This window comes from Bos indicus, chromosome 12, assembly GCF_029378745.1.
Source record: "Bos indicus isolate NIAB-ARS_2022 breed Sahiwal x Tharparkar chromosome 12, NIAB-ARS_B.indTharparkar_mat_pri_1.0, whole genome shotgun sequence".
Lineage (NCBI taxonomy): Eukaryota > Metazoa > Chordata > Mammalia > Artiodactyla > Bovidae > Bos > Bos indicus.
The window spans coordinates 21,433,927-21,460,025 of record NC_091771.1 but is presented as its reverse complement, the minus strand read 5'-3'; the positions used below and the strand labels follow the sequence as shown (position 1 = coordinate 21,460,025).

At 39.5% G+C, this 26,099-nt stretch overlaps 1 protein-coding gene and 1 long non-coding RNA gene across 5 annotated transcripts in view; one reads left to right on the top strand and one right to left on the bottom strand.

Moving 5' to 3' along the window:
* Positions 1-205: 205 nt before the first annotated feature.
* On the top strand, positions 206-26,098 carry CKAP2 (cytoskeleton associated protein 2). 4 transcript variants are annotated; one of them, XM_019971349.2, is made up of 9 exons: positions 207-363; positions 1,289-1,373; positions 13,829-13,907; positions 14,030-14,889; positions 15,569-15,773; positions 17,200-17,370; positions 19,306-19,375; positions 24,134-24,386; positions 24,832-26,098. In XM_019971349.2, the coding sequence occupies exons 1-9, from the start codon at positions 294-296 to the stop codon at positions 25,085-25,087; spliced, it is 2,049 nt and encodes a 682-aa protein (XP_019826908.2). In that variant the 5' UTR covers positions 207-293; the 3' UTR covers positions 25,088-26,098. The 4 variants fall into 4 exon arrangements, with proteins under 4 accessions (XP_019826910.2, XP_019826908.2, XP_019826907.2 ...); XM_019971348.2 differs by lacking the exon at positions 207-363 and adding an exon at positions 797-962; XM_070800147.1 differs by lacking the exon at positions 207-363 and adding an exon at positions 983-1,115.
* LOC139186190 (uncharacterized) overlaps positions 1,505-26,099 on the bottom strand; it is a 30,606-nt gene continuing 6,011 nt past the window's right edge. The window contains exon 2 of the long non-coding RNA XR_011569725.1: positions 1,505-1,661. This is a non-coding gene — a long non-coding RNA (uncharacterized lncRNA). The remainder of the gene's footprint in view (positions 1,662-26,099) is intronic.

Sequence of the window (26,099 nt, the reverse complement as noted above, 5' to 3'; positions counted from 1 at the left end):
TCACATGACCAAGTCCAAGTCCAAGCCCAAGCCCAAGCACGCTGTTTAAGTTTGAAAACCCACGGACTCAGTCCAGAGCGGTCCTAACCGAAGTCAGGAGTCGCAAGCCCCGCCTCTGCAACCGTAGCTCAGGCCCCGCCCCTCTATGCCCATTGGCTCGTTCAATTCACGCCGAGCACCAATGGGCGGCCGCGCTGTCTAAGGCAGAGCCCGCGCGCCCAGAGGCAGAGAAGAGCAGCGGCGTCCGGAGGAAGTTTACGCCAGAGACGCGTACCCTGCTTCCCCGAGCTGTGATGAGCACCCCAGCCATCCCCCAGGACCTGCAGCTGAACCCGAGTCAGAGGACCCAGTCCGCATTCAGAGGTGAGGCCCGCGGTGGCGGGAGTGGCGCGAGCCGGACGGTGGATCGTTTGCCTGAGGGGCCGGGGCGCCCGCGGGCGCGGGATGGCTCGGGCAAGGCCGTCAGGGCCGCGGGGCCGCAGACCGGCTTCCCCCGCCCCCAACCCCGGTACGGTTGTGTGAGAAGCCCGCACGGGCGCTTGGCCTCTCGCGGCCGCGTTCTCGGCGTTTATGAACGGGACAATCGGAGTGGTGCCCGCTGTGTGGTGTTAGTGTACGGATTGAACGCCTTGCGTGCGGTCGAGACACGCTGGCGGGGGGAGACGCGCCTCAGGTGAGAGAATCCGTTCAGCCGGGGGCGAGGTAGGAGCGAGTGTGCAGGGCTCCGGGCCCGCGGGGGCGGGGCCGCGCCCGCCCGGGTGAGCTGCGCCTGCGCAGGCCCCTCCCACCTCCGGAGTCGGGAGTTCTTTTCTGCAGAGAAGGGTGTGCGCGTTTGATGCTTCAGATTGAACGCATGTTCCCTTCGAGTTCAGAGAAATCTGTTGTCCGGGTTGTCCGGATCTTCAGAAATAATAGCTGTTTCTTGGCCTATGGATGGGAAAACAAATTCTCACCCACTTCTGGTAAATTAGAACTTGGAGTCAGGTGTCTCATCTCTACCATTTAGCTCTTGAAACTTGGCTTTCGGGAACTGTATGTCGACAGTGATGCTCTCCAGACTTCACTTTCGGACAGTAGGGAATGTTATTCTTGTACAGAGTGGTTATGGGGACCAGGTATAGTAACAGTCATTTAAAAATATTATTATTTCTCAAAGGCAGTATTGAAATGGGAAATTTTCGGTTATAGACAGTATGTGATCTCAAGTAGAATATTTTTCGAAGTTAAATCAGTATTTTATTTGGTGTTATTGTAGCTGATGCTGACCTGTAGCTCTTTTGTTATTTAGAGCAAAGAAGACAAAAACTCAAGGAGCATCTGTTAAAAAGAAAAACTTCCTTTGCATGCAAACAGGAAAATCAGATGTTACTCAGGTGAGGTCAAATTTTTTTCAATTCACATTTGTCAAATTAGAGCTGTCCAGTAAAGATGTAATGTGAGCCACATGTGTAATTTAAAATTTTCTAGTGGCCACATTTTTAAAAGGAAATGAATTTTAATAACATTTTATTTAATCCAGTATTTTAATTTGCATTTCTTTATAATAGGTACTGTATTTATTGATATAGTTTGTCTTGATGAATGCTTCATACCCTTCTCCAGGGTGGAAACTTCTGCTTATATTTAGGAGATAGAGCTGGCAGGACTTGGTGATGGATTAGCTGTGGGATATAAAAGAAAAAATAGAGTCAGAGATGATCCTGAATATCCAGGTTAAAGGAGGCTAAAGAGATATGACAGCTAAGTTCAATACCTGACCCTTATACTGTGTTTGATAGTGGAAAAGGAAATACTGTGAAGGATATTATTAGCTCAGTTTTCAACTGTGAACAATAAGGTGGTAAATCAAAGTAAACTTATGAATTTGATAACTGTTCTGTGAGTATATAAAATTCCTGTTTTTAGGAAATAAACATCAAATCATTTAGTGGTAAAGAGCCATCATGTATATAACTTAACTTGAAAGGTTCAGGTAAAAAGTTGTATATATTCTACACATAGATACGTTCAGAAAGAGTGCAAATGATATTGCAAATGACATGAAATGTTAACAGGCAAATCTGGGTAAAGAATATATGCATATTCTTTAAATTATTTATAATTTTGCAACTTTATATAAGTTTGGCATTGTTCCCAAATAAAAATTAAAAAATATATATTTTTTACATTAATTAGTTTCTTTCAGTTCAGTTGCTCAGTCGTGTCCGACTTTTTGTGACCCCATGAATCACAGCACGCCAGGCCTCCCTGTCTATCACCAACTCCCGGAGTTCACTCAAACTCACGTCCGTCGAGTCAGTGACGCCATCTAGCCATCTCATCCTCTGTCATCCCCTTCTACTTCTGCCCCCAATCCCTCCCAGCATCAGAGTCTTTTCCAATGAGTCAACTCTTCGCATGAGGTGGCCAAAGTATTGGAGTTTCAGCTTCAGCATCAGTCCTTCCAATGAACACCCAGGACTGATCTCCTTTAGAATGGACTGATTGGATCTCCTTGCAGTTCAAGGGACTCTCAAGAGTCTTCTCCAACACCACAGTTCAAAAGTATCAATTCTTCGGCGCTTAGCTTTCTTCACAGTCCAACTCTCACATCCATACATGACCACTGGAAAAACCATAGCCTTGACTAGACGGACCTTTGTTGGCAAAGTAATGTCTCTGCTTTTCAATATGCTATCTAGGTTGGTCATAACTTTCCTTCCAAAGCGTAAGTGTCTTTTAATTTCATGGCTGCAATCACCATCTGCAGTGATTTTGGAGCCCAGAAAAATAGTCTGACACTGTTTCCACTGTTTCCCCATCTATTTCCCATGAAGTGATGGGACCAGATGCCATGATCTTAGTTTTCAGAATGTTGAGCTTTAAGCCAACTTTTTCACTCTCCTCTTTCACTTTCATCAAGAGGCTTTTTAGTTCCTCTTCACTTTCTGCCATAAGAGTGGTGTCATCTGCATATCTGAGGTTATTGATATTTTTCCTGGCAATCTTGATTCCAGCTTGTGTTTCTTCCAGCCTAGCGTTTCTCATGATGGACTCTGCATAGAAGTTAAATAAGCAGGGTGACAATATACTGCCTTGACGTACTCCTTTTCCTATTTGGAACCAGTCTGTGGTTCCATGTCCAGTTCTGTTTCTTCCTGATTTGCATATATAGTTTCTTTACTTTAGAATAAACATTTTCTTTACAAATCCCAATTTTTTTGTTCAAGACAAAAAGATGATCCTAGACTTTTGATTTGAATAACTGGGTGGATGGTGATCCTGTATATTGAGATGGGAAGCGTGAGGGAAGAGTGGGAGAATCCAGAGCTCTGTTTGACCATGATAAGTTTGAGGTAGCAAGAAGACATCTAAGTGGAGATGCCAAACAGTGATGTGTCTGAAGTTCCGGGGGTGAGAATTGGACTAGAGATAAAAACTTGCAAGTTGTCAGTGTGTAGATGGTATTTATTTAAGACTTTGAGGTGGAATGAAATTAATAGAGGGAAAGCAGAGAAAGAACATTAATTCAAATGTGACTGTGACTCTCAAGTACTTATTTAAATAAGGGATCCAACTGGGTTATGGGGTTTAGAGTACTCTTATACACAACGGGAAGAACATTCTAAACTATAGAGCTCTCAAACTCTGTTGACCCTAAAATATACATTTTGTTCACATTTTTGTATCTATGAAGTTGAAATCTGACTTAGAATCAAAGGCATGTCCAACTGACCCTTTTTTCCCCACTTTGTTCACAGAATACGAAATCACTTGCTAAGAGGGTCTCATGGCCTGTACTAACTAACCTATCTCTGTAAAAAGAAGTTTGGGTTTAATTCTTCTTCTTTTTTTTTTTAAATTGAAGAGTAATTGCTTTATAGAATTTTGTTGTTTTCTGTCAGACCTCAACATGAATCAGCCATAGGTACACATATATCCCTTACCTTTTGAAACCTCCCTCCCGTCTCCCTCTGCATCCCACCCCTCTAGGTTGATACAGAGCCCCTGTTCGAGTTTCCTGAGCCATACAGCAAATTTCCATTGGCTGTTTACATATGCTAATATAAGTTTCCATGTTATTCTTTCCATACATCTAACCCTCTCTTCTCCTCTCCTCTCCCCGTGTCCATAAGTCTTTTCTCTATGTCTCCGTTAGTGAAGTCGGTCAGTTGTGTCCTACTCTTTGCGACCCCGTGGACTATAGCCCACCAGGATCCTCCGTCCATGGGATTCTCCAGGCAAGAATACTGGAGTGGGTTGCCATTTCCTTCTCCAGGGGCTCTTCCCAACCCAGGGATTGAACCCGGGTCTCCCGCATTGCAGGCAGACGTTTTAGCCTCTGAGCCACTAGGGAAGTCCCGTTGCTGCCCTGTAAATAAATTCTTCAGTACCATTTTTCTAGATTCTGTATACATGCATTGGAATATGATACTTATCTTTCTCTTTCTGACTCACTTCACTCTGTATAATAGGTTCTAGGTTCATCCACCTCATCAGAACTGACTCAAATGCGTTCCATTTTATGGCTAAGTAATGATGGGGAAACAGTGGAAACAGTGTCAGACTTTATTTTGGGGGGCTCCAAAATCACTGCAGATGGTGACTGCAGCCATGAAATTAAAAAATGCTTACTCCTTGGAAGGAAAGTTAAAACCAACCTAGATAGCATATTGAAAAGTAGAGACATTACTTTGCCAACAAAGGTCCGTCTAGTCAACGCTATGGTTTTTCCAGTAGTCATGTATGGATGTGAGAGTTGGACTGTGAAAAAGGCTGAGCGCCGAAGAATTGATGCTTTTGAACTGTGGTGTTGGAGAAGACTCTTGAGAGTCCCTTGGACTGCAAGGAGATCCAACCGATCCATTCTGAAGGAGATCAGTCCTGGGTGTTCATTGGAAGGACTGATGCTGAAGCTGAAACTCCAATACTTTGGCCACCTCATGCGAAGAGTTGACTCATTGGAAAACTCTGATTCTGGGAGGGATTGGGGGCAGGAGGAGAAGGGGACGACAGAGGATGAGATGGCTGGATGGCATCACTGAGTCGATGGACGTGAGTCTGAGTGAACTCCGGGAGTTGGTGATGGACAGGGAGGCCTGGCGTGCTGCGATTCATGGGATCGCAAAGAGTTGGACACGACTGAGCGACTGAACTGAACTTTGAATATTCCATTGTGTATATGTACCACAACTTCTTTATCCATTCATCTGTTGATAGACATCTAGGTTGCCACCATGTTCTAGCTATTGTATATAGTGCTGCAGTGAACAGTGGGATACATGTGTCTTTTTCAATTTTGGTTGCCTCAGGGTGTATGCCAGGAGTGGGATTGCTGGGTCATATAGTGGTTTTATTCATAGTTTTTTAAGGAGTCTCCATACTGTCTTCCATAGTGGCTATATCAATTTACATTCCCACCAACAGTGCAAGAGCATTCCCTTTTCTCCACACCCTTTCCAGTATTTATTGTTTGTAGACTTTTTGATGATGGCCATTCTGACTGGTCTGAGGTTGTGGTTTTGATTTGCATTTCTCTAATAATGAGCGATGTTGAGCATCTTTTCATGTGTCTGTTAGCCATCTGTATGTCTTCTTTGGAGAAATGTCTGTTTAGGTCTTTTCCCCACTTTTTGATTGAGTTGTTTGTTTTTCTGGTATTGAGTTATATGAGCTGCTTGTATATTTTGGAAATTAATCCTTTGTCAGTTGTTTCATTTACTTTTATTTTCTCCCATTCTGAGGGTTGTCTTTTCACCTTGCTTATAGTTTCCTTTGCTGTGCAAAAGCTTTTAAGTTTAATGAGGTCCCACTTGTTTACTTTTGTTTTTATTTCCTTTACCCTAGGAGGTAGGTTATAGAGGATCTTGCTTTGATTTATGTCATCAAGTATTCTACATTTTCCTCTAAAAGTTTTATAGTTTCTGGTCTTGGATTTAGGTCTTTAATCCATTTTGAGTTTATCTTTGTGTATGGTGTTAGGAAGTGTTCTAATTTTATTCTTTGACGTGTAGCTGTCCAGTTTTCCCAGCACCATTTACTGAAGAGGTTGTCTTTCCCCACTGTGTATTCTTGCCTCCTTTGTCAAAAATAAGGTACCCATAGGTGCATGGGTTTATTTCTGGGCTTTCTATCTTGTTCCATTTTGTCTATATTTCTGTTTTTGTGCCAGTCCCATACAGTCTTGATGACTGTAGCTTTGTAGTATAATCTGAAGTCAGGAAGGTTGATTCCTCCAGCTTCATTCTTCTTTCTCAAGACTACTTCAGCTATTCAGGGTCTTTTGTGTTTCCATATGAATTGTGAAATGTTTTGTTCTAGTTCTGTGGAAAATGCCATTGGTAATTTGATAGGAATCACACTGAATCTGTAGATTGCATTTGGTAGTATAGTCATTTTCACAATATTTATTCTTCCTACCCAGGAACATGGAGTATCTCTCCATCTGCTTATGTCATCTTGGATTTCTTTCATCAGTGTCTTATAATTTTCTGTGTACAGTTCTTTTGTCTCCTTATGTAAGTTTGTTCCTAGATATTTAATTCTTTTTGTTGCAATGGTGATTGGGATTGATTCCTTAATTTCTCTGTCTGATTTTTCACTGTTAGTATATAGAAATGCAAGTCACTTCTTTGTATCGATTTTGTATCCTGCAACTTTGCTAAATTCACTGATTAGCTCTAGTAATTTTCTGATACTATCTTTAGGGTTTTCTATGTATAGTATCATGTCTTCTGTAAACAGTGAGAGCTTTACTTCTTCTTTTCTGATCTGGATTCCTTTTATTTCTTTTTCTTCTCTGATTGCTGTAGCTAGGACTTCCAAACTATGTTCAATAATAGTGGTGAAAGTGGACACCCTTGTCTTGTTCCTGATCTTAGGGGCAATGCTTTCAGTTTTTCATCATTGAGAATAATGCTTGCTGTAGGCTAATCATGTATGGCCTTTACTATGTTGAGGTAGGTTCCTTCTATGCCCATTTTTTTGAAGAGTTTTAACCATAAATGGGTGCTGAATTTTTTCAAAGGCTTTTTCTGCATCTATTGAGATTATCATATGGTTTTTATCTTTCAGTTTGTTAATATGGTATATCACATTGTTTGATTTGCGTATATTGAAGAATCCTTGCATTCCTGGAATAAACCCAACTTGATCATGGGGTATGAGCTTTTTGATGTGTTGCTGAATTCTGTTTGCTGAAGTTTTGCTGAGGATTTGTGCATCTGTGTTCATCAGTGATATTGGCCTGTAGTTTTCTTTTTTTGCGTTGTCTTTGTCTGGTTTTGGTTTTCAGGGTGATGGTGGCCTCATAGAATTGAGTTTGGAAGTGTTCCTTCCTCTGCAATGTTTTGAAAGCGTTTGGAAGGATAGGCATTAGCTCGTCTCAAAATGTTTGATAGAATTCTCCTGTGAAGCCATCTGATCCTGGGCTTTTGTTTTTTGGAAGATTTTTTATCACAGCCTCAATTTCAGTGCTTGTAATTGGGTTGTTCATAATTTCTATTTCTTCCTGGTTCAGTCCTGAAGATTGAACTTTTCTAAGAATCTGTCCATTTCTTCCAGGTTATCCATTTTATTGCCATATTGTTGTTCATAATAGTCTCTTATAATCCTTTGTATTTCTGCATTGTCTGTTTTAACCTCTCCTTTTTCATTTCTAATGTGTTGATTTGATTCTTCTCTTTTTTTCTTGATGAGTCTGGCTAAAGGTTTGTCAATTTTGTTTATTTTCTCAAAGAACCAGCTTTTAGTTTTATTAATCTTTACTATTGTTTCTTTCATTTCTTTTTCATTTATTTCTGCTCAGATCTTTATGTTTCTTTCCTTCTACTAATTTTTGGGGGTTTTTGTTCTTATTTTTCCAGTTGTTTTAGGTGTAAAGTTAGGTTGTCTATTCAATGTTTTTCTTGTTTCTTGAGGTAGGATTGTATTGCTATAAACTTCCCTCTTAGAACTTCAGCAAAAGCTGCTCCCATAGGTTTTGATTTGTGTTTTCATTGTCATTTGTTTCTAGAAATTTTTTGATTTCTTCAGGAACCTGTTGGTTATTTAGAAACGTGTTGTTTAGTCTCCATGTGTTTGTGTTTCTTACAGTTTTTTTCTTGTAATTGATATCTAGTCTCATAGCATTGTGATTGGAGAAGATGCTTGCTACGACTTCAGTTTTCTTAAATTTATTGAGGTTTGATTTGTGACCCAAAACGTGGTCTATTCTGGAGAATGTTGCATGTGCACTTGAGAAGAAGGTGTATTCTTCTGCATTTGGATGGAATGTCCTGAAGATATTAATGAGATCCATCTCATCTTATGTATCATTTAAGACTTCTGTTTTCTTATTAATTTTCTGTTTTGATGATCTCTCCATTGGTGTGAGTGGGAAGTCTCCTACTATTATTGTGTTACTGTTCATTTCTCCTTTTGTGTCTATTAGTGTTTGTCTTATGTACTGACGTGCTCCTATGTTGGGTGCATAGATATTTACAATTGTTATGTCTTCCTTTTGGATTGATCCTTTGATCATTATGCAGTGTCCTTCCTTATTTCTTGTAATCTTCTTTATTTTAAAGTCTGTTTTGTCTGATATGAGGATTGCTACTCCAGCTTTCTTTTGCTTCCCATTTGCATGGAATATATTTTCCCATCCTCTCACTTTCAGTCTATATGTGTCTTTAGGTCTGAAGTGGGTTTCTTGTAGACAGCATTTGTATGGGTCTTGTTTTTGTATCCATTCAGCCAGTCTGTGTCTTTTGGTTGGAGCATTTAATCCATTTACATTTAAAGTAATTATTGATACATATGTCCCTATTGCCATTTGCTTAATTGTTTGGGGTTGATTTTGTAGATCTTTTTCTTTTTCTTGTATTTCTTGACTACATAAGCCCCTTTAACATTTGTTGTAAAGCTGGTTTGGTGGTACTGAATTCTCTTAACTTTTGCTTGTCTGAGAAACTTTTTATTTCTCCATCAATTTTGAATGAGATCTTTGCCAGATACAGTAATCTTGGTTGTAGATTTTTCTTTTTCCCTTTCAGTACTTTAAATATATCCTGCCATTCCCTTCTGGCCTGCACAGTTTCTGCTGAAAGATCAGCTGTTAAATGTATGGGGTTTCCCTTGTATGTTACTTGTTGCTTCTCTCTTGCTGCTTTTAATATTCTTTCTTTGTGTTTAGTCTTTGTTAGTTTAATTAGTGTGTGTCTTGGCATATTCCTCCTTGGGTTTATCCTGTATGAGACTCTTTATGCCTCTTGGACTTGATTGACTATTTCTTTTTCCATGTTGGGGAAATTTTCAACTATAATCTCTTCAAAAATTTTCTCATACCCTTTCTTTTTCTCTTCTTCTGGGACCCATATAATTCTTTGAATTGTTGGTACGTTTGATATTGTCCCAGATGTCTCTGAGAATATCAGTTCTTTTCAGAAGTTATTTCCACCATTTTATCTTCTAGCTCACTGATTCGTTCTTCTGCTATTATTCCTTCTAGAGTATTTTAAATTTCATTAATTGTGTTGTTTGTATGTTTATTCTTTAATTCTTCTAGGTCTTTGTTAATTGATTTTTGCATTTTCTCCATTTTGTTTTTTGATCATCTTTATTATCATTATTCTGAATTCTTTTTCAGGTAGCTTGCCTATCTCCTCTTAATTTATTTGGACTAATGTGTTTCTAGTTTGTTCTTTTATTTGTGTAGTATTTCTCTGCCTTTTCATTATTTTTTTTTAACTTATTGTGTTTGAGGTCTCCTTTTCCCAGGCTTCAGGGTTGAATTCTTTCTTCCTTTTAGTTTCTGCTCTCCTAAGGTTGGTCCAGTGGTTTGTGTAAGCTTCTTATAGGGTGAGATTTGTGCTGAGTCTTTGTTTTTCCTCTGATGGGCAAGGCTGAGTGAGGTGGTAATCCTGTCTGCTGATGATTGGGTTTGTATTTTTGTTTTGTTTGTTGTTTAGATGAGGCCTCCTGCACAGTGTGCTACTGTTGGTTGGGTGATGCCGGGAATTGTATTCAAGTGGTTTCCTTTGTGTGAGTTCTCACTATCTGATACTAGAGTTGGACACGACTGAGCGACTGAACTGAACTGAACTGAAGAAAGGAGATCAGCCCTGGGTGTTCTTTGGAAGGAATGATGCTAAAGCTGAAACTCCAGTACTTTCGCCACCTCGTGTGAAAAGTTGACTCATTGGAAAAGACTCTGATGCTGGGAGGGATTGGGGGTAGGAGGAGAAGGGTACGACAGAGGATGAGATGGCTGGATGGCATCACCAACTCGATGGACATGAGTCTGAGTGAACTCCAGGAGTTGGTGATGGACAGGGAGGCCTGGTGTGCTGTGATTCATGGGGTCGCAAAGAGTCAGACACGACTGAGCGACTGAACTGAACTGAAGGTTAGTTCTCTGGTAGTCTAGGGTCTTGGGGTCAGTGTTCCCACTCTAAAGGCTCAAGGCTTGATCTCTGGTCAGGATCAAAGCTTCTACAAATGGTTTGTTATGGCATTAAGTGAGATTAAAACAAATATCCAAAAACGAGGGACCAAAGATGAACTCCAGACAAATGGCAGTTACAAAATCAGTCAAATAATAATTAAAATAATGGAATATACATGTACACCCATGAGCAAAGTCAAAATAGTCCAACAAAAGTAAAGTACAATAGATTGACCCAGAGAACAAAGGAAATAAAAAATTATATTTACCAGTTAAGAATAAAACTAAGTAAAGCACAAACTGGAAACCAAAACTAAAGCAAGGTGTCAAGTGGGTAATAAAGCAATGAAAACAAAACTAACAAATATGTTGAGAGGAAAGAAAAGAAAGAATAGGTATGCAAAGTTAAATAGAGGTATATGCGGAAGATTTATATGTATTAAAGATTAATTGCAACAGGAAAGAACAGTAGGAAAGGCAAACAAAGGAATAAATGTAGAAAAAAATAATAGGTTTAAAAAATTTAAGTTAAAATTATAAAAAAAAAAAGAAGAAAGAAAAAAAGCATAACTCAACAGAATTGCAAAAGTCCAATGCAAAGACAGAGGTTTATAACAATAATAAAAATAAAAAGTGTGGCTGAATATACACATAAACACCCATAAGCAAAATGAAAACAGTCCAACAAAAAGTACAACAGATTGACCCGGCAGACAAAGGAAACCAAAAATTATCTCTACCAGAACAAAACTATCTATCTAAAGAACAAACTGGAAAACAAAACTAAAGCAAGGTGCCAATTGGGGAATAAAGCAATGAAAATAAAACTAACAAATATGTTGAGAGGAAAAGAAAGAATAGATATGCAAGGCTAAACAGAGGTAGATAAAGAAGATTTATATACATTAAAGATTAACTGCAAGAAGAAAAAACAATAGGAAAAGCCAATAAAGGAATAAATGTAGGAAAAATAATAATAGGTTTAAAAAGTTTTAAAAAGAGAAAAGAAAAAAAAAAAGGAAACTCCCCAGAACTGCAAAAGCCCAATGTAGAGGCAGAGGTTTACACAGCAATAAAAAATGTGACTGAGAAGAAAAAGAAAAAAAAAGCTCAAAAGCTTAATTAGATTTCATAGTGCCAATAAAATCGACAACTATAACACAGGGGGAAGAAAAGAAAAAAGAAATACAAAAGAATCTACAGAACAAGTCAAAACATAAGAATAATAAATGTTTTCCTTGAGTCACTGCTGTCAGAGTCCTTTCTCTCGCTGGGAGTCACAGTCTGCCTCGCCTCCCTAGGGTGCCCTCCAACACTGCGCTGATCCCTGCACCTGCTGTGGGCTCAGACTCTAACCTGGTCTTACTCCTCTGTGTTTTTGCCTCCAATGCCCACAGCTATCAGAACTAGTACGTTTTCTTTTGTGGGAGCTCTTAATGACCTTTTATATATTCCGTAGATAGAGTCTACATAGTTGATCCTGTGGATTTAATCTGCCACTTGTACAGCTGGTGGGAGGTTTTGGGCCTTCTTCCTTAGCCGCATTGCCCCTGGGTTTTAATTGTGGTTTTATTTCCACCTCTGCATGTGGGTCGTCCACTGGGGTTTGCTCCTGAGGCTGCCCTGGAGGACTTGGGTTTGCCCCTGTGAGGGCCAGGTGTGGAGGTGGTGCATGGGTCACAGGGGTTCTGGCAGCACCAGGTACTCGGGAGTTGGCAGCGAGGGCAGCAGGGAATATCGTGCTCTAGAAGGGTATGGCCACCCACACTGGCCAATACACTCCAGTATTCTTGCCTGGAGAACCCCTCCGTGACAGAGAAGCCTGGAAGGCCACAGTCTACAGAGTCGCAGAGTTGGACACTACTAAAGCAACCCTGTGCACAAAGACGCAAGGCTTTTTTTGCCTGTGGCAGCTCTGCCCCCGTAAGAGTTGAGCGTGAAGGTGGCGCAGCTGCTTGACTTGTGGGGACCCTGGTGGTGCCAAGTGTGCAGCGACATGGACTACCTCTGTTGCAGGAGTTATGGCCCTATCAGAGTCTTTTCTCAAGCCTCTTGTAGCTGGCAATCAGAAGGCCTCTTTGGCCAGTCTTTCTCTATAGCTCTGCTCCTTCAGGCACTTAGAGGGCTCCCTTGCCTGGGGTCCTTCTCTGTTGTTTGGTGCATCAGGCACATAGAGGGGCCCCCCTGGCTGGGGCCCTACTCTATAGACCGGTACGCCAGGCACTTAAAGGGGCACCCTGGGTGGGGTCCTAGTCTGTAGTTCAGTGCCTCCGGTGTTTGATGGGCCAGCCTCTCTGTTCTGCTGTGGATTCTGGTGTGTGGGGGGAGAGAGGCTATGGTGATGGCTCCACCCCCTACATGTGACTCAGCAGTGTCGCCCTGCTTCCATGGCTGCCTGGCTTTCCTCCACAGACATTTCCGACCATAGTCTCCTCCCTCATATCCCCTCAACCCATCTCTCTACAGTCAACAGCAACCCTCACCCTGGGATTGCTCCACAATCCCTAAACTCCAGCTCCCAGCCGCTGTGCCTTCCAGGGCATCTACGGCCCTGTCTGGGGTATGTATGGCTGCAGCAAGGACTGTCTGAGTCTCATTCCATTTAGACTGCCACAGATCAGCTGTTTCACTCTCAGCCTTAAATGTTTCTCCTCTGACTCAGACAGTTGCCCCAGTGTGGGGATCAGACCCCTGCTTCAGTTCCCCCACCCGCCTAGGTCAGGCTCAGTCCTAACTAACACTCCTGTTTTTCCCTCTAGTTCCTTCATTCTACTGAGTTTTGCGTGGGTCTGTATATTCTTTTACGCTGGTCAGGTCCTCCTGTCTGCTCTCAGCTGGTGTTCTGCATGCACTTCTGTGTCTGAAGGTGTATTCCTGATGTATCCATGGAGAGAGATAGACTCCACGTCCACCTACTCATCCGCCATCTTGTTCCTAGGTTTAATTCTTGAAGAACCTTTTGCTTGGGATGTATAGTCTAAATGCAATGCCATCTAGAAACTAAAATCCACATTAATTAATAAATTGTATGTTTGAAAATTTTTGGTTTTCTTTTGGGAGAGCTGTTTCAAAATAATTTTTTTCAAGGAAAGTCTGGTACCAGATACTTAAAACTAACCAAAGAAACTGTTGCTTAACAAAGATTTTTGAAGACTCATTTGAACAACTAGAGAATGGTTTAGAATGAGATTATGGCAGGGTTTAAGATCTTATAAGAAAATATCTTTACTTTCCCTAGCCATGTTGTTTACGCTTTAAATCACCCTACAATAAAGAAAAGTTTTGCTTAGAACAAGTCAATCTCAGCTCAGTTCTTGTCTCAGTTTAGAACTACCAAGTCTGAGAGTGGTTACATGATCTTATACCTCCCCCCAAAAAGGAAGCATTATCTAAAAGCATGTGGATTTTCTTTTTTTTTTTTTTAAGTGATGGAGATCAGAGAGTCAGGACATCTGAAGGCCAGATCCAAGAAGGGAAAAAAGTTCTGAAAATAAAGACAAAAATGGTAAGATATGGAGTAGCTCTCCATCCCTTTTTCCTCATCCCTAAAGAAGGTATTTTTTCCCTAAACTCTTTCTGAAAGAAAGGAATTCTAAAATACTGATTTGTCTTAAATAACTCTTTTAGGCTGATAAAGAGAATGTTGGTAGACCTACCGGGATCAAAAATAATTTAACAGTGGAAAAAAACTGTATTCCTTTAAAACCTTCTAATGAATTAACCAATTCAACTCTAGCCACGGATCCACCTAATTCTGAGGATAATAATCAAACTCTGCCATTGTTACCAGTTAAAGATGACCCCCAAAGTCAACATAGAACATTAAGCCAAACATTTCACCTCAAAAACAACAGTAAAAAAAAACCAGTGATTACAGAAAAACCAAAGCATGATGCTAACGTGCCCAAGAAACCTGTGCTTGGAGCGTATCGTGGCCAAATTGTTCAGTCTAAGATTAATTCCTTTAGAAAACCACTGCAAGTCAAAGATGAGAGTTCTGCAACAACCAAGAAACTTCCAGCGACTGTCTCTAAAGCCACAAAGCCTCAGCCTGGAGACGTCAGCAGCATAACAGTGAAAAGTGATAGAGCCTCACATATGACGTCTACCACTAAATTTGCGAGCACTACATCTCAGATCCGACACCTTGTGCGACCTCCTATTAGAAGTCAGCACAATAAAGCCCAGGACGCCATGAAACCCGGCAACAGCAGGATGTCTGCCAATGTCACAGTTCGGAAAGGGCCTCGAGAGAAAGAGTTAAATACAGTTTTGTCTGGCATCAAGACCAGTTCTTCGCAGGACATAAAAGGAGATAAGACACTATCAAAAAGCATGGCAGCTGGAATGGTAGCCAGGCCTGCTTCATCTTCTAACACTAAACTGATAGAAAAGTCAAAAAGCGCTGGCCAGCGCAGCCACACTACGGTGAAAGCAGCTGTTGACAGTAGATGGACTCAGCCCAAAGAAACTGCGGAGGAGAGAAAGTAAGTAGATGTAATTTTATTAGCTCAATTTTCAGTAGAGTCTCATTTGTGAATTCAGCTTATCATTTCCTTGATATTAGAGTATTCAAGTTTTTTGTACATGGATTCTCTTCATGTGTAGATCAGTCTAAGCCTATTTATATTGTGGAACAGTATATCCTAAGTATACATATGCTTGAGTATGTTTAATTGGGCTTCCCTGGTGGCTCAGTGGTAAAGAATCCACCTGCAATGCAGAAGACACAGGTTTGATCCCTGGGTCGGGAAGAAACCCTGCAGAAGGAAATGGCAACCCACTCCAATATTCTTGCCCAGATAATCCCATGGACAGAGGAGCCCAGTGGGCTACAGTCCATGGGGTCGCAAAACAGTCAGATATGACTTAGCGACTAAAACCAAACCAAAATATGTTTAATTAGGTTGTTTTATGTAATCAGAGTTAAAATGGTTAATGAAATTGGGAAATGTTTTATAACCTCTCCATTTAAAAATGCATTCTTGAGGTCTTTGTGCATATAGTTAACATTGATATGTTCCCTGTTTATCTTCAAACAGGTGAACCATATATGTGCCACTAGTGTAGAATTAAAGACTGGAAGTGTTGTTCAGCTTTCGCTGTGTTTGACAGAATTCTGTCCTCAGTGTCACAGTAATGTTTATATGCTGCTTCTGACTGTAGAGCTCGTCTGAGTGAGTGGAAAGCTGGCAAAGGAAGAATTCTGAAACGGCCTCCGAGCTCAGCAGTTACCCGGCCTGAGCCCGAAACACAAAATGAACAACCTGTTGGATCCTTCTGGACTACCATGGCAGAAGAAGATGAGCAACGACTGTTTACTGAAAAAGTAAACAAGACATTTTCTGAATGCCTGAACCTGATTAATGAGGTAGAGTCTTTATCTTATATTTGTTTACAGCTTTATAGCTTATAACTTAATAGCTTACAAATTAAGTTTATAGCTTACAAATTACCTTCATCAGTGTTATCTCATTAAATTATATCATCAGTCTTTTATGACCAATTAATGTGTCAGCGGTGTTATGGAGACTTAATTGTGAGATTGTTTCTCTTTAGCCTTTAATGGGCTACATTCTAATTGAGTTCCTATAAATGAATCAAAGGGATACTTAGATTTTTTTTCCATTGAGTTTATAAATATTGTATTTCTCTAAGATATTATTATAGAGTAGGCTGGGGCTGGGTATTTGCTCTGATACTTCTGTTTTTTACATTCAATCAATGTATTTACAAATTATTTTTTCTACTCATTCTACACTGTACCAAAGACTAGCAACACAAATTATTATCACAGATTAAATTTAACTAAAATATTTGCAAACCAAATCCCATTAATCTAAACCAACATGGTCTTGAACTGTAGAATTTAATGATTTGGACCAGAATCCTATGGGTATGATAATCAACTTTGGAGTGTCTGTGTGTGTATTTTTTTCTCCTGATGTCTCCTTAATCTTGCTTTGGTCACTCACTAGTGTCTAAACACAGCAAGACTGATGAATACAGAGTGTGATTTAAAACCTTTTCTCTAGTCTTTATGAATATCTTTAAACTTTTTGTAGTTCTGACAGCCAGTGAAAATTATGGTCAGGGAAACTGATTCTATTCCTATCTACTCTACTGGGGTTTTTTATTGATACTGTGGAATTTTCTGCCCTACTACTTACTTGTATATAGCTGTTAATTACATAAGCCATTACAGATTCATTTTTTTAATCTTACTATTAAAACCTGACAAAGATAATTAGGGGAAAAAAAAAACTAGTGAGCTGGTTCCATAAGCATTTGGTAGGTTAAAAAATTATAAGTAAAGTAATAACAAATAGGGACTCCCCTGGTGGTCCAGTGGCTAGGACTCTGCGCTCCCAATGGCAGAGAACCTGGGTTCCATCTCTGGTCAGGGAACTGGATCCCACTTGCTGCAATGAGAAGAGCCTGCAAGCCACAACTGAGACCAGGCAGAGGCGGGAAAAGTGTATATGCGTGCACACACCAACAGATGTACTCCATTACACGCACGAGGGCAAACGTGAAGACTGAGCAGCGTGTTAGCCGTTTTGTTTACTAATTTTTTCTCAACTAGGGTTTCATTTTTCTGACTCTTGACTGATCTACTTCTTGCTAACTATTCAGAATAAGTTTGGAGTAAGGAAAACAATGGTGACTATTTTATGAATAATTTTCTACCACCCTTTTTTTCTCTTTACCACTGATCCTGATTGTAGTAGGCTTACTTAATTGTTCATAGTTTGTAGACTAAACAGCATCACTCACTTTATTTCTTGCTGTTTTAGGGGTGTCCAAAAGAAGAAGTATTAGTTACATTAAATGACCTGATTAAAAATATTCCAGATGCCAAAAAGCTTGTTAAATATTGGATATGCCTTGCACATATTGAATCACTCACAAGTCCTATTGAAAGTATTATCGCAATCTATGAGAAGGCCATTCTGTCAGGAGCTCAGGTGAGATGATAACTTACGGGCCATTATTATTTCAGTGTAAATAATTCAGAATTATTTTGGAACACATCACATATAACTTGATACAATTTTGCTTATTTATGTGGCAATAATGAATGTTTAAAGACCACAGAATTACATATTATAGAGGCTGTTTCTCACCCTTCTAAAGCTTGCTCATGTACTAGGGATAGTCAGACCTTAGAAAATGGATATAAGCTGAAATATGTGTTTCCTAAAATGTGATATGAGAAATAGTTTACCACAACATGTCATTTTGGACATCCTCTAGTGGAGAAATCTACTGAAAGACTGAATTTTCAGTATTAAAAAGTATTTATTTAATAGAAAGCAAATGGAATTAAATTAACTTTTAAAATGTTAGCAAGCTCTCTGACCAGAGAACTCTCACTTTACAAGTCTATCTTTATGGACTCACATTTACATGCCATATGTTTGGTCCAGTCACATATAGAAAATGGCAATAAACTAATTTGTCTGACATTATTAGCAGTGGTTTAATATTGTATCTGTTACCTCTTCCCATTGTGCTGCTACAAAAAAGCCCTGGGCTATAGAATAAGTCATATCTTGAGTTTTTATTTAGTTGTTTTTTTTGTTTTTATGGGCAGATATTCCTAAATGTATTTCCTTCTGGCTAAGTTTCTCAGAAGTGCATTCTTGGAAATTGTTTACAAAGAGAGTTTTTAAAAACTTTTCTTTTTCAGCCTTTCCTTAAGAAAGGTCTATATCCTTTAGTATCAGCAAAGCCAACAAATACTATCTGATCTTTCACCTGAATTAAAATATCATATATTCAGCAGGTATTCTCTCTAAATATGTAAGGCACTTTGCTGAAGGATAATTATATTCCACCGAACTTTACCTGGAAGAGAATGTTAGGTCCCTACTACATTGAGTCAGAAGGGACGTTGCTTAATGGTGCTTATGACAGTATAGCTAAGATGCAAAACTAGAGCCAGGCATTCATAGAGAAAGCAGTAAAGAGATGTGAGACCAGAGCAGAAGTTGGGGAACAGGGATCAAAACTGGACAAGAAAACTGAACACCTGATGGGTGAGTCCTTTAGGACCAAATTCAAGAATTAAGACTGTGACCCTGAGCTTCCCTTTTGTACCATACTTTGAATATACTCCATTAGCAGGCACTGTGCTTCAAGGGAATGTAGTAAGTACTTACACTATATGACGTTTAATGCATGGTTACTGAGCTGCTGAATTTTTGAATAAATGAAATGTTAGACTAATCTACCTTGAACTCTTCAAAGATGCATTTAATAGCATGTGAAACAAAAATATAACCATGGGCTGGAATGTAGGAGAAAAGGAATAAAGTAATACAAATTTAGAGTAAAAAATATAATCAGCTCTTTGATAGATATTAATAGTCTTAATTTGCTACTTGTTCATTCATTTTGTTTCTGTCAAGCAAGCAGTAATAGTTACCATAGGCTTAAGAAAAATTAACAGAAATTTTTTAAACTGATAAAATTCTATCCCTTAACCCTGGTGGCTCAGAGGGTAAAGCATCTGCCTGCAATGTGGGAGACCTGGGTTCAATCCCTGGGTCCGGAAGATCCCCTGGAGAAGGAAATGGCAACCCACTCCAGTGTTCTTGCCTGGAGAATCCCATGGACAGAGAAGCCTGGTGGGCTACAGTCCATGGGGTCGCAAAGAGTCGGACACGACTGAGCAACTTCACTTTCTTCCTTTTCTTTAAGTTCATTTTTATTTGGAAAAGACAGTTATGTTTTTCAACTTGAGTAGCAAGAATTCTGAGAAAAATGGTCTAAGAACCATTGCTTTCTTTTAAAATATGTAATCACTGGTTTTAATATTTTCAACTTGGATAACCTAGTTAATGTCTGAGAATATAAAACTTATATGGGTCTGCTTTCTTGATTAAAATAAAATTAAGCCCATCGAAGAGATGCGACATACAATTGTTGACATTCTGACAAGGAAGAGTCAAGAAAAACTTAAATTTGGTAAGTTAGTTTCTTTTGTTTCCTTCAGGTAAATTGTGATTTAATTTTAAATTTCTTTGCTGAATTATTTTTATCTTTTTAAACTTTTTTTAATATTTAAGTTGGTTCTTTCCTCATACTTCTGTTGACTTACCTCTGAAATTCATTGACTCTACGTAGTATAAATAATTCTTAACTAGGAGATCTTGTTCAATCGTTACCATGTATCTGTGAAAGTTACCTTACCTCTCTAAGCCTTTTCCTTTTCCTGTCTTGGTCAGGAAGGTCTCCTGGAGTTGGGAATGGCAACCCACTCCAGTATTCTTGCCTGGAGAATCCCATGGACAGAAGCCTGGCAGGTTACAGTCCATGGGGTTGCAAAGAGTTGGACATGACTTTCACTTTTTTGACTAAATGACCTCTATAAAGATTTTTTAGTTCAACAGAGAATATTTCTATTTATGATTGCTGTTAATAAGTACCAGTGGGACATACAGGAAATGAATATGATCTGATCTTAAAGGCTGTATTTAATGAAGGAGCTTAAGAGGGAATGGGCTTCCCTGGTGGCTCAGATGGTAAAGAATCTGCCTGCCGTGCAGAGACCTGGGTTTGATCCTTGGGTCAGGAAGATCCCCTGGAGAAGGAATGACAACCCACTCCAGTATTCTTGTCTGGAGAATCCCATGGACAGAGGAGTCTGACAAGCTACAGTCTGTGGGGTCGCAAAGAATCAGACACGACTGAGCAACTAATACAACCACACGTAAGAGGGAATGATCAGGGTGACAGAAGGAAAAACCAGGAAAGACTCAGTTCAGTTCAGTCGCTCAGTTGTGTCCAACTCTTTGCAACCCCATGAATCTCAGCATGCCAGGCCTCCCTGTCCATCACCAACTCCTGGAGTTCACCCAGACTCACATCCATCGAGTCAGTGATGCCATCCAGCCATCTCATCCTCTGTTGTCCCCTTCTCCTCCTGCCCCCAATCCCTCCCAGCATCAGAGTCTTTTCCAATGAGTCAACTCTTCCCATGAGGTGGCCAAAGTACTGGAGTTTCAGCTTTAGCATCAGTCCTTCCAAAGAAATCCTAGGGTTGATCTCCTTCAGAATGGACTGGTTGGATCTCCTTGCAGTCCAAGGGACTCTCAAGAGTCTTCTCCAACCCCACAGTTCAAAAGCATCAATTCTTCGGCTCTCAGCCTTCTTTACAATCCAACTCTTACATCCATACATGACCACAGGAAAAACCATAGCCTTGACTAGACAAACCTTTGTTGGCAAGGTAATGTCTCTGCTTTTGAATATGCTATCTAGGTTGGTCATAACTTTGCTTCCAAGGAGTAAGCGTCTTTTAATTTCATGGCTGCAGTCACCATCTGCAGTGATTTTGGAGCCCAAAAAAATAAAGTCTGACACCGTTTCCACTGTTTCCCCATCTATTTCCCATGAAGTGATGGGACCGGATGCCATGATCTTCATTTTCTGAACGTTGAGCTTTAAGCCAACTTTTTCACTCTCCTCTTTCACTTTCATCAAGAGGCTTTTGAGTTCCTCTTCACTTTCTGCCATAAGGGTGGTGTCATCTGCATATCTGAGGTTATTGATATTTCTCCCGGCAATCTTGATTCCAGCTTGTGCTTCTTCCAGTCCAGCGTTTCTCATGATGTACTCTGCATAGAAGTTAAATAAGCAGGGTGACAATATACAGCCTTGACGTATCCTTTTCCTATTTGGAACCGGTCTGTTGTTCCATGTCCAGTTCTAACTGTTGCTTCCTGACCTGCATATAGGTTTCTCAAGAGGTAGATCAGGTGGTCTGGTATTCCCATCTCTTTCAGAATTTTCCACAGTTTATTGTGATCCACACAGTCAAAGGCTTTGGCATAGTCAATAAAGCAGAAATAGATGTTTTTCTGGAACTCTCTTGCTTTTTCCATGATCTGGTGGATGTTGGCAATTTGATCTCTGGTTCCTCTGCCTTTTCTAAAACCAGCTTGAACATCAGGAAGTTCACGGTTCACGTATTGCTAAAGCCTGGCTTGGAGAATTTTGAGCATTACTTTACTAGCGTGTGAGATGACTGCAATTGTGCGGTAGTTTGAGCATTCTTTGGCATTGCCTTTCTTTGGGATTGGAATGAAAACTGACCTTTTCCAGTCCTGTGGCCACTGCTGAGTTTTCCAGATTTGCTGGCATATTGAGTGCAGCACTTTCACAGCATCTTTCAGGATTTGGAATAGCTCAACTGGAATTCCATCACCTCCACTAGCTTTGTTCCTAGTGATGCTTTCTAAGGCCCACTTGACTTCACATTCCAGGATGTCTGGCTCTAGGTCAGTGATCACACAATCGTGATTATCTGGGTCATGAAGCTCTTTTTTGTACAGTTCTGTGTATTCTTGCCACCTCTTCTTAATATCTTCTGCTTCTGTTAGGTCCATACCATTTCTGTCCTTTATCGAGCCCATCTTTGCATGAAATGTTCCCTTGGTATCTCTAATTTTCTTGAAGAGATCTCTAGTCTTTCCCATTCTGTTGTTTTCCTCTATTTCTTTGCATTGATTGCTGAAGAAGGCTTTCTTATTTCTTCTTGCTATTCTTTGGAACTCTGCATTCAGATGCTTATATCTTTCCTTTTCTCCTTTGCTTTTTGCTTCTCTTCTTTTCACAGCTATTTGTAAGGCCTCCCTAGACAGCCATTTTGCTTTTTTGCATTTCTTTTCCGTGGGGATGGTCTTGATCCCCGTCTCCTGTACAATGTCACGAACCTCATTCCATAGCTCATCAGGCACTCTATGTATCAAATCTAGGCCCTTAAATCTATTTTTCACTTCCACTGTATAATCATAAGCGATTTGATTTAGGTCATACCTGAATGATCTAGTGGTTTTCCCTACTTTCTTCAATTTAAGTCTGAATTTGGCAATAAGGAGTTCATTGTCTGTGCCACAGTCAGCTCCTGGTCTTGTTTTTGCTGACTGTATAGAGCTTCTCCATCTTTGGCTGCAAAGAATATAATCAATCTGATTTCGGTGTTGACCATCTGGTGATGTCCATGTATAGAGTCTTCTCTTGTGTTGTTGGAAGAGGGTGTTTGTTATGACCAGTGCATTTTCTTGGCAAAACTCTATTAGTCTTTGCCCTGCTTCATTCCGTATTCCAAGGCCAAATTTGCCTGTTACTCCAGGTGTTTCTTGACTTCTTACTTTTGCATTCCAGTCCCCTATAATGAAAAGGACATCTTTTTTGGGTGTTAGTTCTAAAAGGTCTTGTAGGTCTTCATAGAACCGTTCAACTTCAGCTTCTTCAGCGTTACTGGTTGGGGCATAGACTTGGATTACTGTGATACTGAATAGTTTGCCTTGGAAACGGACAGAGATCATTCTGTCGTTTTTGAGATTGCATCCAGGTACTGCATTTTGGACTCTTTTGTTGACCATGATGGCTACTCCATTTCTTCTGAGGGATTCCGGCCCGCAGTAGTAGATATAATGGTCATCTGAGTTAAATTCACCCATTCCAGTCCATTTTAGTTTGCTGATTCCTAGAATGTCGACATTCACTCTTGCCATCTCTTGTTTGACAACTTCCAATTTGCCTTGATTCATGGACCTGACATTCCAGGTTCCTATGCAATATTGCTCTTTACAGTATCGGACCTTGCTTCTATCACCAGTCACATCCACAGCTGGGTATTGTTTTTGCTTTGGCTCCATCCCTTCATTCTTTCTGGAGTTATTTCTCCACTGATCTCCAGTAGCATAATGGGCACCTACTGACCTGGGGAGTTCCTCTTTCAGTATCCTATCATTTTGCCTTTTCATACTGTTCATGGGGTTCTCAAGGCAAGAATACTGAAGTGGTCTGCCATTCCCTTCTCCAGTGGACCACATCCTGTCAGACCTCTCCACCATGACCGTATCACAAACCAAAGGCAGAGGAAGGTCTAAGAACAGCCTAACCCACTGAAATGGGTGAAGGGAGGTCAAAAGATATAAACTACCAGTTATAAAATAAGTAAGTCCTGGGGATGCAAAGTACAGTGTGGTATCTGAAGTAATAACACTGTATTGCATATTTGAAAGTTGTTGAGAGAGTAAACTTTAGAAGTCCTCATCACAAGAAAAAAAGATTTGCAACTCTGTATGGGGACAGATGTTATCATTTCACAATGTATTGTCGTCATTTCACGATATATACAAATATCAAATCATTATGTTGTATACTTGAAACAAATATTATATGTCAATTATCCCGCAATTTTTTAAAATTTATATATTCTAAGCACACTGGCCCTTTAATTTTGTCTTAGTAGATCATTTTTAAGCTTCATACCAAGATTGTCTTCCTTCTGTCTTGTACTCATTTTTCAAGACCCCATGTAAATGTCATTTGTGAAGCCTTCCTTTGCCATCTCCCTGTCCTCAAGCAAATTCAGTTATTTCTTTGTATGGGTTCTCGTGACCCTTTGTTTTTTTAACCTCCTGTATAGCATTTTTCACCTAATTATTTTAAAGCATGTCTCTTCCACAGAATGTGAACTTCTTAAAGGGTGTGGATGATTTCCTTTTGGTATTCATTTCTGTAATCCCTGACACATAGGAAATATTAGGTATTTGGTAAATAATTGTTAGTATCTGCTTAGAAAAAGTAAATGGTTACAAGATGGCAGTGTGGTTCTTTGATTTTGCAAATTCAGCTAACTGTAAATAAACTTGTCTTCTAAATTTATTCTTTATATTCAAACAAAAGCTTCATCTATAAATCTCTCTGTAGGAGAAAATATTGAGGAGACTAGTGCAGCCGAAGAAAAAATCCAAGAAGCCCATACTGATGATACAGGTGTTGATCTAGAATCAGGAAAACTGGAAATGGAAAACAACCCTCCTAGAAATGTGTTTCAAGACTGTGAAAAAGAGCAAGATGACAAAGTAAAAGACCCAACCAGTGATGTTAAAACCCCAAGTACAAACACTAGGGCAGGTTGCTTAATTAAATATAATGTGTCTACTACACCATACTTGCAAAGGTAAACTTTTAAAATGTAATGTGCTCTTGTTTTTATGCTTAGGGATCATGCATGTGGTATTTTGAAATCTTTAAGCTCCCGATTAGAACTATTTGTTAATAGAAAGATTTCAAACAAAATGGGATTGGAACATTTCACCTGTACTTGCTTTGCTTTTTCCTAAATATTACCATTTTAAAAAAGAAAAACTTTAATTTCTGGGTATTACTAATAACAGTGGGTTTTGGAATTGAGCAATTAGCCAATTCTATAGGTATTCAAGTATCTAGTATTCAAGTATCTAGTGTGTACAAGTTGTAACAAACAACAAAGGGAGAAATGAAAAAGTTCCTGACTTCAGAGAGCTGGCAGGCCCTCTTTCTGTAGGACAAGTCACATGGATAAATATTTAGTATAAAAATATGAAGTGAAAATGGGAATAATTTTGTGGGTCTTTCTTTTTTAGTGTAAAAAAGAAGATGCAGTTTGATGAAACAAATTCAGCACATAAAGAGCTAAAGTTTCTAACACCAGTTAGACGTTCTCGACGTCTTCAAGAGAAGACCTCTAAATTGCCAGATATGTTAAAAGACCATTATCCTTGCGTGTCTTCACTGGAACAGTTAACAGAGTTGGGCTGTGAAACTGATGCTTTTGTGTGCCGCCCCAACACAGCCCTGTGCGGAATGTTCTCTGAACCTGACCCAACAGAAGAGGAGTGAAGTTCTAATAAGGAATGGAGTTATATTATATTCCAAGAGTGGTTGGCTGGTTGGTTGGTTGTGGTTTTGCATGTCCTTTAGGTCAGGAGTTGCCAAGTACCTAAGTATTCACGGCAGAAAGTTAATCCTGCCTTGTTGATCTCAACAGACCAAGTTTTTCTCTGAGATAGGTGATTTGTTAAGACCGAGTTAGCTCACTCTGTCGCCCAGTTCTGCGGTCTCCTGTGTCCCTACCTGCTCACTGCCGCTCTCCATCAGTGCCGGTGGCTGCATCTGTGGTCTCTTAACCGCTTTCTTTTTATTATAGCCAAGGTCATAAGAGGGATAGTTAACTACTCCATTTCTAAGGGAAAATGATTTGTGGTAAGAAAGAAAACGTGCCAAAGCTGATGGGTCTTTGGAACTTTAAATCTGAGTTCCTTTCTTAAGTTCCTTTTTTAACTTGACTATCTAAAATACTAAAAAAATTTTAACCCCATCGCTTCGTTTGATAACAGTTTATATAGACCATTAAAATGGAATTAGAGAAGGAATATATACTATTTCATAAATGTCATTCTAGTTTAGCATTTCTAAAATAACTAATAACTTAAAACTGATTTCTTCCTTGTAATGTTAATATAAAAACTTCACCATTAAATCATGTCTCCTAAAACATGATAATCATACACAGTAGTAGGACTCCTCTCACACATAAATACCACCAGTAAAACTGTTTTGTAAGTCTCCAAACTAATACTTAAGTGGCATATATCCTTTATCAACTCTACAGTTTCAAGTAAGGATTTGGTCATTGTAAAAGATTAGATAGTTTTAAAACTGCATAATATAAATATAGTTAAAAATCACTACTTATTTATGTTCATGGATTCCATTTATATAATAGTGCCAATCTTTGTTCTATTTACTGTCTCATGTTCTAGAGAGTAGGATTTTTATTCTTTTTAAATCTAATATGTATCTAATATGTATCTAATATGTATACAATAAAGTAAAATATCTATATAACAAT

Excerpts from the sequence above, each read along its gene's own strand:
- CKAP2 (XM_019971348.2), top strand. The coding sequence starts at position 836 with ATGCTTCAGATTGAACGCATGTTCCCTTCGAGTTCAGAGAAATCTGTT. Across the intron at positions 963-1,288 it reads CAAATTCTCACCCACTTCTG|AGCAAAGAAGACAAAAACTC; the intron begins GTAAATTAGAAC and ends TTTGTTATTTAG. Across the intron at positions 17,371-19,305 it reads CCATTCTGTCAGGAGCTCAG|CCCATCGAAGAGATGCGACA; the intron begins GTGAGATGATAA and ends AATAAAATTAAG.